The sequence below is a fragment of the Plecotus auritus genome, assembly GCF_963455305.1.
Source record: "Plecotus auritus genome assembly, chromosome: 1".
Classification (NCBI taxonomy): Eukaryota; Metazoa; Chordata; class Mammalia; order Chiroptera; family Vespertilionidae; genus Plecotus; species Plecotus auritus.
In genome coordinates this window covers 223,539,632-223,557,001 of record NC_137770.1, presented here as the reverse complement: position 1 = coordinate 223,557,001, position 17,370 = coordinate 223,539,632, and the positions used below count along the sequence as shown (strand labels likewise).

General features: G+C 37.8%; 1 protein-coding gene and 1 pseudogene across 5 annotated transcripts in view; one reads left to right on the top strand and one right to left on the bottom strand.

Moving 5' to 3' along the window:
• The window catches only part of RFC1 (replication factor C subunit 1), a 70,142-nt gene that overhangs the window by 31,824 nt on the left and 20,948 nt on the right, over window positions 1-17,370 (bottom strand). For all 4 annotated transcript variants that reach the window (XM_080681458.1, XM_080681459.1, XM_080681456.1 and 1 more), the window contains exons 5-6: window positions 5,401-5,633; window positions 4,489-4,566 (exon numbers count right to left, since the gene is read on the bottom strand). In XM_080681458.1, coding sequence (XP_080537584.1) covers window positions 4,489-4,566; window positions 5,401-5,633 — 311 coding nt within the window. The remainder of the gene's footprint in view (window positions 1-4,488; window positions 4,567-5,400; window positions 5,634-17,370) is intronic.
• LOC308239090 (small ribosomal subunit protein eS8-like) lies at window positions 3,101-3,712 on the top strand (annotated as a pseudogene). The gene has a single exon. The product of its transcript is annotated as a small ribosomal subunit protein eS8-like (transcript).

Sequence of the window (17,370 nt, the reverse complement as noted above, 5' to 3'; positions counted from 1 at the left end):
CAAAATCCACCCAATCCTAAAAAGGCTTGGAAAATGGCATAAGTCTGATGAGGACACAGTAACTAAGCCTTTTCTTATTAATAAATGAACTAAATCCAACTATGCAGAGCTATAAGCCAGAGAGATGCATATCAATATATTCTGTTGTCTAATATTTCTTTACCATAACTGCACTACACATCTAATTGCTAAAGTGAATATGAAAACCTTCACCATAAAAAGGTCCTTCAAACTCTAAGCCTCCAGTGGCCCTGCAAAAATTTATGGTTGAACCCATACCATTTTTCCAAAATTTCACACTATGTAGTACACTTCTAGCACAGAGGATTCTAGATTATTTAGATGACAGAAGAAATTTAAATACTTTCATCCAAAATTCATTACTGGTGATTATGGCATCATATGATCAAAAGCCCTGTATTTTATTTTGTTTTTTAATACCTTTATTTACTTTGTCTCTAACAAAGCTAATCAGTAACACATAATGTATTTGTTTTGAAGAGGGTTCATTTCCTAGATTAAATATGCACTAAACATGTAAATGTGACAATATTTTGAGATATGTGATGAAAAGCCCTATATTTTAATACAATGTTTAGCACAGCAGATGGTGTTTAACATACTGTCTACATACTGACTTACTGATTTAGTTATTGGACGCACAACTTAACTAAAGGAACAAAAAGGTGAAAGTCAGAGAAAAAATGAACTTAAGAGGGATAATCAGGAAAGATATCATCAGCCACTAACACCCTAAAAACTCTTCATCAGACTAATAAATTACCCAAACAAGATTCTGAAAAAGTGTGATAGGAATGAGAAAATAGGGAATAATGATAGAGTACCACACCTGGTTTGAAAAGAATGGGGTAAGCCTCCAGTATTTGGGACAGATAAGAAGTCAGGTCCCTAAAAATTAACTCCACAATTCTACCTAGGCCATTTGTGCTGTCTTGAGTTGTATGGATACCTGGTTTGTAGTTTATGTAGTCCAGTGTAATCAAATAAGATGGGAAAAGATTTTAAAAGCCCTGTGAACTGTCAAATTAATAAAATATGGATAAATCAGATATATTCCAGAAGATCAGAATACTATTCTCTCACAACAACACACCAAGCACATAAGCAGTGATGGCACAATAGTTGAATGAGGCCATAAACAGCCCTGGTAGGTAGAGTTTACAGCCCACATATAGGAAGACATTTAGGTAGCAATTATAACAATTATCAATAGTAGCTACAATGGGGCACGACTGAGTATAGAGGAGGGGTTTCTAATATAGCTTAGGAAATATGAGAAAGTGACACTTAAACTAATAAACAGGAAGAGGGTTCAAACAGTAGGTACCAAGGTCTGGAACCTCTGATGGAGATGCTTACTTGGCTTCCCTGAAATACCAAACTCTCCTCATTTCCCTATTTCACTAGTCACTCTTTTGTTTTGTTTTTAATATTTTTATTGATTTTAAAGACAAAGAGAGAGGCCCTAACCGGTTTGGCTCAGTGGATGGAGAGTCGGCCTGCAGACTCAAGGGTCCCAGGTTCGATTCTGGTCAAGGGCATGTACCTTGGTTGCAGGCACATACCCAGTAGGGAGTGTGCAGGAGGCAGCTGATTAATGTTTCTCTCTCATTGATGTTTCTAACTCTCTATCCCTCTCCCTTCCTCTCTGTAAAAAATCAATAAAATATATTTTTAAAAAAATAATAAAAAAATAAAGACAAAGAGAGAGGAAGAGAGAGAGAGAGGGAGACATCAATGATGAGAGGGAATCATTGATCAGCTGCCTCCTGCACACCCCAGACCAGGGGCCAAGCCCACACCCAGGCATGTGCCCTGAACCGAGAATTGAACTGTGACTTCAGTAGGTAGAAGCTCAGCCACTAAGCCAAGCCAGATGGGCTAGCCACTCTTTCTTAAATCTTTGCTGGATCCTCCTCCTCTACCTGATATCTAAATGTTAACAGTGCTCAATCCTGAGGTTTCTTCTCTATTAACCTTCTCTCCCCATGCTCTCATTCAGTTACACAGGTTTAAATACCATTCAAATGCTAGTGATTCCCAAATATACATCTTCAGTTTATTTTTTATTTTATTTTTTTTAATATTTTATTGATTTTTTACAGAGAGGAAGGGAGAGGGGAAGGATAGAGAGTTAGAAACATCGATGGGAGAGGAACATCGATCAGCTGCCTCTTGCACACCTCCTACTAGGGATGTGCCCGCAACCAAGGTACATGTCCTTGACTGGAATCGAACCTGGGACCCTTCAGTCCGCAGGCCAACGCTCTACCCACTGAGCCAAACCGGTCAGGGCACATCTTCAGTTTAGACCTCATCCCTGAGCTCCAGATTCCACTATCCAACCACCCACTCAGCATATGCATTTGGAAGTCTATTAGGTACCTCAAACTTAACATGTCCAAAACCGAATTCTTGATTTCTCTGTACCAGTGTGTTCATCTTAATAAATGAATATTCAGTTGCTCAAGCCCAAAAACACACAGTCTATCTTTGAATCTTCTTTTTCCCTCATACCTTACATCCAATCTATCAGCAACAACTTGAAGTTTATACCTTCAAAGCAAAGATTATAACCACTTCTCACTATCTCTTCCATTACCACCCTGGTACAAGCTAACATCATCTCTCACCTACCTACTCCACATAACAGTGTCCATCTGATCTGCTTTTGCTCCTGCCCCACCATGGTTTATTAGCTTCACAGCAGCCAGAATAATTTTCTTTTAAGATCTGTAAATTCATGTCACATCTATTCAACATTCCAATGGCTTCTCGTCTCACAGAGACTAAAATCCAAAGTCCTTACCATCCCAAGTCCTTTGGGTAGGTACTAAAGGCCTGTCGTGACTTAAGAGTATTTGCCGCTGGCCGTTTCTCAAACTCATCAAACAAACTCTCCTACCTCAGGATGCTTGCACTTGCTGTTCTGTTTAGCGGAAATCGACCTTCGGTAGCCAGCCCCATGGCTTACCATTATCACTTCATTTTGTGCCCCAATATCGCTTCCTCAGAGGGGCTGTCCTGACCCCTCTACTTAAAATAGAATACTCATGCTCTTTCCAGCTGGCGCCAAGCTATGGGCATCTCTCGGGACAACTGGCAGAAGCACCACACGATCTGAGGCAAAAGAAAACTTTACCACAAGAAGTAAGTATATGAGCTGGGACACCCTGCCGCCAACACTAAGACTGGCCCTCGTCACATACACAGAGTCCACATGCGGGGAGGTAGCAATAAGTACCAAGCCTTGAGGCTGGACATGGCAACTTCTCCTGGGGCCCCAAGTGTTGTCCATGCAAACAAAGGATTACTGATGTTGTCTACAATGCATCCAACAACAACTGGTCCGCACCAAGACCCTAGTACAGCACTCCATCGTGCTCATTGACAGCAAGCACACCCTACTGACTGGTACAAGCCCCACTCTGCACTGCCCCTGGACAACAAGAAGGGGGCCAAGCTGACTCCTGAGAAGGAAAAGTTTTTAAACAAAAAATGATCAAAAAGAAATCAGAAGAAATATGATGAAAGGAAAAAGAATGCCAAAATCAGCAGTCTCCTAGAAGGGCAAGCTTTTTGCGTCCATCCTTCAGTACCAGGCCAATGTAGCTGAGCAGATGACTGTGTGCTAGAGGGCAAGGAACTGGAGTTCTAGCTGAGGAAAATCAAGGCCCGGAAAGGCAAATAAATCCTCTTCCCTCCCATCTTAGCTCATGTAATAACGTGCTCATTCTAAAAAAGAAACCCAAAACTATCCCTTTAGTTCTCTTCAAAGCATGACATAATTATTTTAAACCTGGAACTGTGCCATGCACTCAATAAGTGCTCAACAAATGCTTACTGAATGAATATATGGTTTATAGCTCAAGAGAGGACTCTAAATTAGAAACAGATATAGGGATCATCACCATATCCATACAATTAGAGCCACAGGAGTGGATGAGATCACCCACAGTGAAAAGAAAAGAGATATGACCAAATTAAATTATTTTTAACTATACTAAAGGAGGCTTCTATTCAAAGAAATTTAAGCTCTAGCTGGTTTGGTTCAGTGGATAGAGCATCAACCTGCGGACTGAAGGGCCCAGGTTCGATTCCAGTCAAGGGCACATGCCTGGGTGTCGGGCTCAGTCCCCAGTAGGGGGCCTGTAGGAGGCAGCCAATCAATTATTTTCTCATCACTGATGTTTCTATCTCTCCCTCTCCTTTCCTCTCTGAAATCAATAAAAAAATATTTTTAAAAAGATATTTAATAATAAATCTCTAAATAAATAATTATACCCTGCTCTTATCATTTTATATAAATTTAGATGTTTATATACTAAATTTTAACTTATTTTACACATAACTCTTATAATGAGGCTCAATCCAAAATTAGCCTAGAATAATCTTGATTGTTTGTCTGGATAGACTAACAAGTCAGAACATCAAGTTGTTAATGATATCTAAACAAAATGGCAATACCTCTGCATCTTCATCAAGTTGCAATTGTTTGGCAATGGCTTCATCATTTAATCTGGAATCATTTGCATTTTTTGAAGGCTGTATTTCAAAGAAAATCAAGCAAGATCAGCATAAAACTTGTTAAAAATAAGGTGTTTTTTCTTGACTGTAGCTGGTTAAATACACCAGGAGAGTTAAATGTATCAGTAATGAAGTAGTCAGTCTCAATGCACATCAGCCAGAAAGTCATGTTCATGACTACTCGGTGTCCACATCCGTTTTCCTAATGAGCATATATTCTGCAGAGATGGTTCTCACTTAATTCTATTGAAATGTTCAAGAAAAGTAACCCCCAATCTCTCCCCCCGGCCCAAAAAAAAAAAAAAAACACTTGTAGTTTTCTCCATGGTATGACATAATAGTGAGAAGGATTACACTGTCTGATGGAGGTGTAATCAACAAACACACACCATTTGGCAGGCTTTGACTCAGGGGACTACTTTCACTATAGTTTGTCTGTATTTCTGTTTCCTATATTTCCAGAAAAATGTAAATCCAACATCAACCAAAGTAGAAAATGTCAAAAGTGTAACATAGGCACATAAGTTATGTACTTAGAACCTCATTTGGGAACAAACTTATTGTCTAATTCTGTCTACTTGAGGTGAAGAGTAAAATGAGTTTGCATTCTAAGTATTTAAATTCTAAGAATTATAATTTTTTCGTGCAATTTAATCTTTTCCCACTTTCAAATATAAAAAATTAAATAGTCTAACTTCCTCATCCTCTAAAATGATGGCAATAAATTTTGTCCATAATCATAGAAAATCATTTTCATCAATAAAATATGTTGATCTATGACATCCAAATTTCTCCTCTTATTAATAACAGTGAATGAACATTCCTGAACATTCTTGCTTGCATAATACTCACCTCTTTTCTTTTGCTTGCCACCATCTTCTTATCTGATCTTTGGACACTTGCAGTTCCAAAATAATCAAGCACTGATGTGTGGGTAAGTTTTATTGGCGATAAAGGCTTATTCTTGGTCTTAGTGTTTTCTTCATTCTTTTTCATGTTTGATGCTCCAAGATAACTATTTGTAGATCTTCCATTCTCTTTTGATTTAGAAGCTGCCTTCTTACACATAAAGTCATCTTCTTCATCTTAAATAGAATATAACCAAATATTGTTTAATAAATCATCAATTCCAATTATATCAAGGAATCACTTCAACCAGCCCTATTTCTTTGATTCAGTAATTCACAAGAGAAAACACCCTTTGCTTTGGGCTAATAAATCCAAAAAAAAAAAAAAAAAAGAAAACTCTGAAAGGTAATCATGAAGACTAGGTCACTTCACAAGTTGGTGTGTAAAGCCACATATGAATGGGTCTTGTCTTCCTCTCAAGTACTCCCTTACTCAACCAGGAGCATCTGCTAAGGGTTTTATGTACCAGACTAGAGGCCCAGTGCACAAATTCATGCAGCAAGCAAAGACCACAGACAGAGCGCCCCAAACAGCCTAAACACCAGCTACGCTCTGAGGTGGAAATACAGCTCTACTTCGCTGCCCGCGCTCAGACCACCTCCCTCTCCCAGGGGCAGAGTTGCTGACAGACAGACAGGCTGTCTCTCCTACCTCAGCCTCAAGTTTTCTCGGGGCTCCGCCCCCCAAGCATGATAGGTAGCTGACTTCGGGCCATGGTGGCACACCACCATAGGAGCGCTAGCCAATCAGCGGTTGGGAGCCTGGAAAGGTGTGGGGCCAAGCTAGAAGTGGCTGACGGGGGGGGGGGGGGGAGGAGTCCGCATGGTACGGTGACAGAGGTAAGATGGCAGTGGTGCTTACTTTATGTCTTTGCAGTTAGACTGCTGCCTTGCCCCTTCTGCCCCCTCCGAGCTGCTACTCTGTCACAATCAGCATCGGGGTCACTCTCCTCCTGCAGGCTTCCCAGACCCAGATTCTCCAGTGCCCAGAGCCTTAGCAGCAGGGAGGGACCGGCCGGGGGTGGGGTGGAGGGGGAGGGACCAGCCAGGGGGAGGAACCGCAGGTGGTTGGCCAGCTGCAGGGAGGGACTGCGGGAGGTTGGCTGAGGGAGTGCACTGACCACCTGGGGGCAGCTCCTGCATTGAGTGTCTGCCCCCTGGTGGTCAGTGCACGTCATAGCAACTGGTTGACCAGTCGTTCTGGTCATTGGGTTGTAATGGTCGCTTAGGCTTTTATATATATAGATGTGCTATTTCTAGGTGAATGCCATCTCAAACATGAAAGTACCTAAGACAATGTAAAAAATCAAAAAGGATTTAGCCTTACTTTCTAATTTTTATATTTATATTAAAATGAAACTATAAAGTTTACAAAGTAAAACTCTTACAGGTTTCTGATTACTAAATGTATAAAAAGAATCCACCATTTAAAAAGCAAGAGTGGCCCCAGCCATTCTGCCTCAGTGGATAGAGGGTAGCCTCTTGGAATGAAAGGTGTTGGGTTCAATTCCAGTCCAGGGCACGTACCTCAGTTGCAGGCTCCAACCCCAGCCCCAGATTGGGACCATGTGGGAGGCAACCAATAGATGTGTCTCTCTCACATCGATGTTTCTCTATCTCTGTCTCTCCCTCCCTTCCACTCTCTCTTAAAAAAAAATCAGTGGAAAAATATCCTCAGCTGAGCATTAACAACAACAACAAAAAAGCAAAAGTGTACTTACTAGATGTCTCTTGAAGATGCCCATTGTCCTCTACAAGTCCATTTTTCCTAAAACTTACATCCCCCTCCCAACCTACCCTCCAAAGGCTTCCAATAAACATTCTTAACCTGTAACCAAAAGATTTTAATTAAAGCATTGTTTTACTTAACTTCAACTATAGTCAGTCTACCTTTAAGCTTAATTAAAAATGCATCCATACCCATAGATATAGAGAACCACTTGATGGTTGCCAAAGGGAAGAGTGATGGGAATATGGAAAAAAAATTTTTTTAATTGGAAAACTCAAAAATCCAGAATTCCAGCTTATTCTGGAAAAGCAGTAACTCAGGGGGAAAGAGGAAGGATTCATTCACAAATCTTTCCAAGCACACCCAAGGCTTGATATACTTCCATATTTCAGTTCAACCCTGTAAACAAGAGTTGGGAGACTAGGTTCAGTCACTCATATACCTGTTCTCCCTACCTAACAAATCAGTCCTTCTCCACCTGTGCCAAAAGTGGAAAAGATGTTTGATTCTGATCAGTACAACAGACACATGAATCACCCCTAATGGTGCAAATAGCCATTGAGAATATACTCTGAAACTCCTTTCCTTTTCTCAAAAATAACACCATAATGAATTATCATGTTATGGAAACCTTAAAACTTATGGCTGGTCTATTTGAAATCCCTAGACTTGGTTAAGTGTAGCATAACCAAACCAGTTAACATTCAACAACAAACTTTTTTACTTAGCAGTCAAAACAAATTATGTAAATTGCCCTTAAAAAAGAAGATTCACAACAACATTGTTGATACCCTGGCTTTAATAAAAAAAAAAAAAAAAGAAGAAGAAGAAGAAAACCACAAGACTGGGACCTGGTAAGTATAGACAACCAATACATCTCTTAAGGCAGTAAGTGCAAAATTAAAAGCATATTTAGTGTATATAAAGCTTCTCATCTTATCTGAGAGCTTATTAAATTTTATAATTTTTACTACATTTGCATTAAGTTCCACATCTGTACTTCTGGAAAGGAGGGATTCCCTTAATGCAGAACAAAATAACTCTGTATCTACAAAATGATAGCCCTCAACTAGTTTTTTCTCCCACTTTAGAAATGCCAAAAGTACTAACATTCTATTTCCATTACTCCCAGTCATAAGCAATATGACAGAAAACCCCAGAAGTGAGTTGACCCAATCACCTACTGTGTTTTCCTGTTATAAGTTTTCCTCAAGAACTTTCTTGCAAACTAAAATACTATATCTGTCCTGCCTGGCCAGCGTGGCTTAGTGGTTGAGCATCGACCTATGAACCAGGAGGTCACGGTTCGATTCCCAGTCAGGGCACATGCCCAGGTTTCGGGCTCGATCCCCAAACATTGATGTTTCTATCTCTCTCTCCCTCTCCCTTCCTCTATGAAATAAAAATAAAAATAAAATAAATAAATAAATAAAAATATATATACACACACACACACACACACACATATATATAAAATGTTATATCTGTCCTTAAGAACTTAATTCAGACAATGTCAATCACTGCTATTTGGTACAGCCTCAGAAAAGAAAACAATAGTATTATAGATATTTGCAATCCCTAGCTTAACCCTTTCTCCAGCAATCTCGTAAATATTTGCAGGTAATAGACTAGCATGAAATTTAGTGAGATGAGGAGTTTCTAGGAACATCAGATTTAAAAGATTGTTGGGATATGGGACCAACACATATGTGACAATGATGTAAATTTGTAAAAATCTTTATGAGGACAATTTTGCAATACAGGGTGTGGAAAAAGGTTTACAGTTGTGAATATGTGAAACACAGTTTATTCTTGTATTATTATTTATTAATTATTGTATTCTTTTCTATACAAACAACTGTAAACCTACTTTTGCTCCACCCTGTATGTACCAAAACCTTACATATGCATACCTATTAACTAGATACAGCAATTCCATTTCTAAGATTTAGTAAAAATAAATAAACAAATAAACAAAGTACACAAAGATATATGTACAAAATGCTTATCACAGCATTGGTTCATTCAAATGTATGGAAAACAGACTTCAATAGGGCAAGAAAAGATGAAGAAAAAACTAAAGGACTAACAGTTTAGATTTTAAAAAAAGACAACCTCAAATATAACAGGGGCACTGGAGATAGAGATAAGTTTATATTGTTTATAAAATGGGAAAACAAACCTAAATATCTGTTAATATGTTCAATCATGTAATGGAATTCTAGGCAGCAACAGAAAATTATAATGCATAGTCACATTTACTGACATAAAAATATTTATATGTTTAAATGACAAAAGCAGGTAACGTAATGGGATGTTAAATGATATATTTATAATCCATCTATCTATCCATTTATATATACTTTTAAGTTAACATTCAAAGACTAAAAAAAATAAAGTGTTAATTTTTATCACTGGATAGGGGATCATGCATGATCTTTCATTTTTTTCTTCCTATCTTTTTTTATGGATATATTACACTTTTTCTTTTTAACCTCCTTCTAATATTTTACAACAAATTGACTGTCTCCTAGAAACTCCGTGACCCCTTATAGCTTTCTGAGACAGAAAAGGTCTGGCGTTGGTTTCTCCCTCCTCTGCACTTTTATTTGCTTACTTCTTTCATCATTTATCAGCATCTCTGCTTCTTCTGTCACTAGAATCAGAGACTGGGACTGCATGGTACCTTTTTATCTAATTACTATTAATAATAGTTATCATTAGTGAGCATTAAGCTAAATGCCACATTCTTTATAATGGATACCTTTAGTCCAGCGGTCGCCAACTGGTGGTGCACGGACCACTAGTGGTCTATGAGGTCCGACAGGTTGACGACCGCTGGTTTAAGGAAACCTTTGGAGCAGTGGTCACCAACTGGTGGTCATAGGACCAGTGGTGGTCCGTGAGGTCCAAAAGGTTGGCGTCCGCTGCTTTAGTCAACTAGTTCTACCTCGTAGTCAATACATGGGCTCCCATTTTTCACTTTCTTTAAAGAAGTTCATAACCTTTTAGCATAGTAATTCTTGGAGATAATTCTTGGAGGTGCTAACAAATATTTATATACAAATATATTCATCACACTATTAAGAACATGAAAAATGTAAGCAACTGAAATAATCAAAATCAGAAAAATGCTACATAAATTGTGATCTAACCATATAAAGGATTCATGCAGCCATTCAAAATTAAACCCAAATTTCAAAGCTAAAAAAAACAAAACTTATGGAAACAGCAAAATTAAGCTGGCAAGAAAACCAAAAACGCATAGCTTTGTTCTTTTAGGTTAGCGTTAACACTATAGATATAAATGTCACCCCTAAAAGGAAACTTCTCTTCATGAGCTTCTCTTTACATACTGGAGGGTAATAGAGCCATTCTCTAAATTTCTGGCTTAGAATACACGAATTTAAACTTAATAATGTCTTCAAGCTATATACCAAGACAATGATACCTAAACACAGACATAATTTTATAAACATTTTCATAATTTCTGAGTGAAAATATCATTACATATGGATTTTCAAAGAAAAAATATGGCCGTGTTCTGCATGCAATTCAAGCATGTACTTGCATTGGACTAAGCAAAAATTGCAGACATGGCCCCCTTTTCTCTGATAACCATAAAATAAATAGCTCTCCAGGCCGCTTGGAAAGAAGGAGCAATTCTACTGAAATAGTTATGAAAGGAGAAAAAAGACTGACTTGCTTGATTTTGATGCTTACTTAGTGCCCTGTGATTTGTGCATTTCCCTATACTCCTTACACTTATGGGACTAACATGAAAAAAGTCAATTCATGATCCTAAGCATAGATATCTCTTATAAATATAAAGAATCTCATTAAGGTGACTACTGAAAAAGAAATATGGTGCTCACTAAAAATCACAGGCAGCCCTGACTGGTTTGGCTCAGTGGATAGAGCGTCGGCCTGCAGACTGAAAGGTCCCAGGTTCGATTCCGGTCAGGGGCATGTACCTTGGTTGCAGGCACATACCCAGTACGGAGTGTGCAGGAGGCAGCTGATCGGTGTTTCTCTCTCATCGATGTTTCTGACTCTCTATCCCTCTCCCTTCCTCTCTGTAAAAAAATCAATATATTAAAAATTTTAAAAAATAAAAATCACAGGCATATCTGAAAGCATTCTGTCATCTTGCCTTGATAAAAGTAGAAAACCTGAAAAAAAGCAGCATTCTGCTGTTACTATAATATGGCTTCTGAACTACTTTAGGCCCTGGCCCATGTGGCTCAGTTGGTTGAGCATCATCCATGCATGGAGAGGTCACCTGCTCGATTTCCTGCCTGCTCGAAATGTTTCCCTTCAGGGCACATTCCTGGGTTTCGGGCTCAATCCCCAGTGGGGGCATGCAGGAGGCAGTCGTTCAACGTTTCTCTCTCACTCCTTTCCTCTCTCTGTAAAGAATCAATAAAATATTAAACAAAAAAAAACAACTCTCGCCCTTCATAGCCTTGGAAAGGCTACACTAATACATTATGGAGAAAGAAGGCAAAAGAGGCCAAGGATTAGAACAATGCAATTAGCTGCCTGCAAAACGCAGTCATTTAGCAGGTGTTTCTGTGACCATCCTCATGTAAAATAAATATTTTATGAACCTACACAATGTGTAGAGATTAATGTTCCAAATAAAGTTATGGTTGTCTTTCTTTTTCAACATTTGTTCTTATTTTCTAATGAGCCTAAATCTGTTCCTTCCTTGTCAGAAGCCAAAGGCAAAATGTGTTCTCTTCTTCCCAGAAACTTGTAATAAAGCAATTAAAAATAAATCTAAGTCAAATTTCTGACATCTAGTTGAAAATCATGGGCAATTGAACACTCAGAATCTCCCTCTAGGCAATCTGTCTCGTTATAAAAACGCCATTTATTTTTATTTATATACAACATAACTGCAAATGTGGTAACGATCACCAAGTAAGAGTATTATCCAACATACAGCAGAGGAACTGGCTGGGAGAGAAGACTGCTTTGCCACTCTGAGTTAGATGCATTCGTTTATTTAAAAGAATAACAAATGGTGATCTCCCTCCTGGGACCACGCCCATGCCTTTCCCTTCCCCCACCCTACCCTGCACCACCACCCCAGGCACATTACCTTTAGCTTCCTCACTCCCAAACTCCAAGGGCTCTTCCTTTACCTCTAAAACGTGTTTCCTAAGCCCCTTTCTTGTAGGAATTACTGTTTCTACCTCTGTAATTTACCCAATAAATGTTCTGTTACAAAAAAATAATAAGTAATAATATATATAAAAGGATAACAAATAAAAGAAAGTAATGTGCAGGTCCATATATTTACAAGCCAAGGGGTGGGGAATAATAATCCTGGAGTTCATAATGCTAAGAGTTTGGGATTCTGATTTTCTTTCCTTCAGTCAGGAACACACACAAAACAAATTAATAGAGACCATGCCAAAGAGATCTGATCACAGAGATTTAAAATAATTTATTTAGCAACATGTCAAAAACTGAAAGGGGAATCTGAGCCTTTTCCTACGAAGTTCCTTTTCAATACTCCTTGAGTCAATAAAACCTAAATTGTCATTTTGGTTGTAGAAGTAGAGAAAGATCCATGCATGTGCCAAGTCTTCAATAAATATCTGTTAGCCTGGCCGGTGCGCTCAGTGGTTGAGGGTTGACATATGAACCAGTTCAATTCCAGGTCAGGCTCATTCCCAGGCTCACATTCCCAGGTTGCAGGCTCCCCTACTAGTAGGGGGCATGCAGGAGGCAACCCATCAATGATTCTCTCTCAACACTGATGTTTCTATGTCTCTTCCCCTCTCCCTTCCTCTCTGAAATCAATAAAAATATTTTTTAAAAATATATATCTGGCCCAAGCCAGTTTGGCTCAATGGATAGAGCGTCAGCCTGCAGACTGAAATGTCCTGGGTTTGATTCCGGTCTAGGGCAAATGCCCCAGTTGTGGGCTCAATCCCCAGTAGGGGGCCTGCAGGCGGCAGCCGATCAATGATTCTCTCTCATTGACGTTTCTATCTCTCTTCTCTCCCTCTCCCTTCCTCTCTGAAATCAATAAAAATATATTTTAAAAATATATATCTGTTAATTAAGTGGATGGAAGTGAAACGAAACATACCATCTCTTCACCATTTCTGTAATGAATCAGATATCCTATACTTCAGTATGCAGAAAAGCTCCCCACAACAGATAATTATTTGGATTTGGCTCAATATGTCAATAATGCAGAGGTTAGAAACCCTGCCATAGCCTATCAGAAGAGAATTTGGTGGATGACCAGACATCCCTTGTTCTAATATTCATCTCACCTACTAGATGCCACAGTGCCCAACAGCGTGACGAACAAAAATGTTTCCAGATACTGCCAGAGGTCCCCTAGGAGGCAACATCATCCTTGATTGAAGGGCACTGATTTATGGCAAGATGAAGAAATACAAGATAAGTAACAATAGCTACCAAGACTTATAAGTAGTAATTGAACAGCTATTCATAAGAAATTGGACAGGTAGACCCTGGGTACTGACAATAGATTATGGCAAATTTGTCAACTTTGTAAAAAGTTTATTTGTCCCTTAATATTAAACAATTTTACTAATGATTCAGAAAGAAACACAAAGACAGGTTTAGCAAATTTGTAGAAGATATAAAGTCAAATGATATGGGAAAAAATAAGTGGATGAGAGACATTGAAAGAACTACTGGGTTCTTCCACAGGGAAGCTTTGTACAATCTTAAACTGAAAATTGCTTTTTTTACTCTAGTAATGTGTGACTTAGGTACTTTAAAATAATATTAATCTAAAGACTTTACTCACCCTCAAATATGCTAACCTAGTTTCTTTTCTACAGAGTTTTTAGCCCACAATCAACATTAATTTTTAACAAGTACAAAGAAATATAATACACAGTGCTTAGTTTCCTCTCACTTGGAAGAAATTTCTCTCTCTAAATAACTCCAGGTTTCCCTGAAAACATCTAAGAAAAACTCTCTATCCCACACAGAATCCATTCCTATTTGTCTGTACACAAAACTGTATGTCTCTAAAAACTAGCAAAAAGAATGCTACGCACACATCCCCAATATTTTCTGCTACTATTTTCTCAAGTCACGGGTCACTGATATTGCATAGTAACCTGGAGAACACATTTCTAATTTCAGGGTCAAGAGCACTAACTGCCTCAGGAATTACATACTCAATTAAGATGACCAGTCATAAACAATTCTCAACACAGGAAAACCCCCATCATTTTCAACCAAACACCAGCCCCTGATGAAACTGGATAGTACAAGGTCATCTTTGCCAAACAAAACTCAAGGTCTCTCACTTCATTAAACAGCTAAAAGTAAATATATTTACCCAGTACAAGAGTATTTGGTTTGTACCAACCCACAAGAACTTTTTACTAGAGTCAATGGTTAGCTATGAAAATATTTATCAGCAGTTTTTTCCTTTTCCTGTATTTGGGAGATTAATGTAGTTAGGTACTTTAAAAATCAATAAATAATGCAAGATAGATTTAATCAAATGGTGAAAAATATGTCATGGAACTAAATGATAAGCCTAAAGATCTGTACAATAAGATAGCCTAAGAACTATATAATAATATAAACAAAAGCACTTGAACTAGGTTATTTTCTAAATTAAGGTGATTTCCTAAATATGTTCCTCATTGTTCATAAAACACTATGCAATAGATATAAAATGCAGGCCACATATGTAATTTTAAATTTTCTCATAAAATAAATTTTCACATTCAAGTTTTTAAAAAGGGGGAAATTAATTTTAACAATATACTTTAACCCAATATATCCAAATTAGTATCACTTCAATATGTAATCAATACCAAAAAAAAGATAATTTACCTTTTTTTATACTATGTCCTTAAAACCTGTGTTTTACACTAAAACCACTCTCAATTTGGTTTAATCACATTTCAAGTGTGCAATTACCACATGTAACTAGCAGTCCCCGTACTGGACAATGCATATAACATAAATGACGTGAGTCAAATACAATTTCTAAATTTCTAAAGCACTATTATATAATCAAGAGAGCCCTAAGTACTTAAGCAAAAGCAAAATGTCTTCAGCATAGCCTTTAAGGGCAGATATAGGCATACAATAAAATCAAACATAAAAATAACAATTAATACTTATTGAGCATTTACTATGTGCCAGACCCTATTTTAAAGCATTATCTTACTTGATTATCACAAAGGCCTCTGATGTGGGTACTAGTAATGTCAGCATTTTACAAATGAGAAAAAAAAAACACAGGGAAGATGAATGAAGATTTAACCTAGGCAGTCTGACTCAGGAGCTCATGCTCTTTTACACACTATACCTGCTATGCTGCAAGAAAAATACCCAAAATAACAAAGGTTGGTGTATAAAAGATAAAACATGGAACAATACAGCAAAAATTCTTTCTTTGGGAATTAACAGGTTTTAAAGCTGAATCATGTCACATAACCCTTTTCCACAAGAAGATCCAATCTCCAACTAAGACAATTTTAAATCAGAATTTTTATTTTTAAATAATTATCACCACAAATATTCTTTAACTTTATACTGGTAACCTGAATATTTATGATCCAGTACTAAAAATTTATAGTTTTAGTTTAACAAAAGGTGAAGAATAGCAAAAGAATCATTTTAAGGTCAAGAACATTCCAGTTTGTGTATTAATTTCAAGAGGCTGCACTCTTTTATTGAAATTCATTATATTTCTGATTTTATTATGCTAGTTATATTATAGACTTATTTTTAACAGTTTCATTCTCTTTTACATAGGAAAGAAAAAGAGCTTATCTTCCTCTCATTCATCTATCATATCAAGGAATAAAAAAGTATGAGAAGATAAAACAGGCAAGAAAAGAGCTAGCTTCTTTCCTAATTCTAAATTCTAAGAAAAAGCAGAATACTATATAATACTGAACATCATATTAGATGGGTACAAGGTACCCCAAGATTTTTAGCTAAAGCAAGGGACAATGCTCACTTTAACCTGCCCATGCCATCAGCAGAATGATGTAAACATTGCCTAATGTTTATAAAAATTTCAGATAAAATGCTGGACATCTCTTTAGAAAATAATATTCAAAAATACCTGGTCTGAAATAAACAATCCCATGTTAAAGAAAATCTGTGATGAGAGCTTAAGGTGTCTGCCCCTTCTGTGTACCTAAAGATCACCCGATAGCGACAGCCTTGACCCAAAGGTGAAGGCCATGGCTGTCTGCTCACTAACCATGGTGTCTATGGAAAGCTTGATCACACCACCTTCAGTTACTTAATAAACCTATCAACATACTGTTTTTAGAATCCCTCCCACATATTCAAAACTTCACCAAGGTAGCCAGAGGGGGGGAAGGGGACTCTTAATGCAAGAGTTCATTTACACAATGTGCCTGAGCAGATATTTAGCAATAGAACAAAAAGGTTAAAGAGTTAATCTGCTATCTGCCATAATGAAGAAATAACTCAGCTTACCAAAAATTTTACAAATAATATACAATATTCCCATCACATACATTTTGTCTTTGTCTGAAGAACTTTAACAAATAAATTGTCTCAGAGAACTTACAAAGCTAATCTGTGTACTTTTTTTTAAATATATTTCTTTATTGATTTCAGAGAGGAAGGGAGAAGGAGAGAGAGATAGAAACATCAATGATGAGAGAAAATCATTTTTCGGCTGCCTCCTGCACGCCCCACACTGGGGATTGAGCCCACAACCCAGGTGTGTGCCCTTGGCTGGAATTGAACCCAGGACCCTTCAGTCCGCAGGCCAACGCTCTATCCACTGAACCAAACTGGCTAGGGCCTGTGTACTTCTTTTCTTTTTCTTTTTTCCTTTGATTGCCTACATGTCAGCCACTAGGTCTGGCCCTTTCATATGTATCACCCATTAAGTCTTCCCAACAAGTCTACGCAATCAGTGTTTCTGCTTTAAAGAAAGGGAGACAGACTTACTGAGCATTAACTCAAAGTCACACAGCTGTTAAAAGGGAACCAAGAATGTACTCGCCGGGCAGAGCTGCTGACCTTCCAAGTCTCGGGTTCCTTCTACAACACACAATGTTTTTTCCTACTTCATTCCCTATTTACTGACTAATTTATCTACCATGTGTACCTTCATACTCGCAACTAATTGCCCATATATGTAAGCAAAGTTTTAATGTTACTCATATCTCT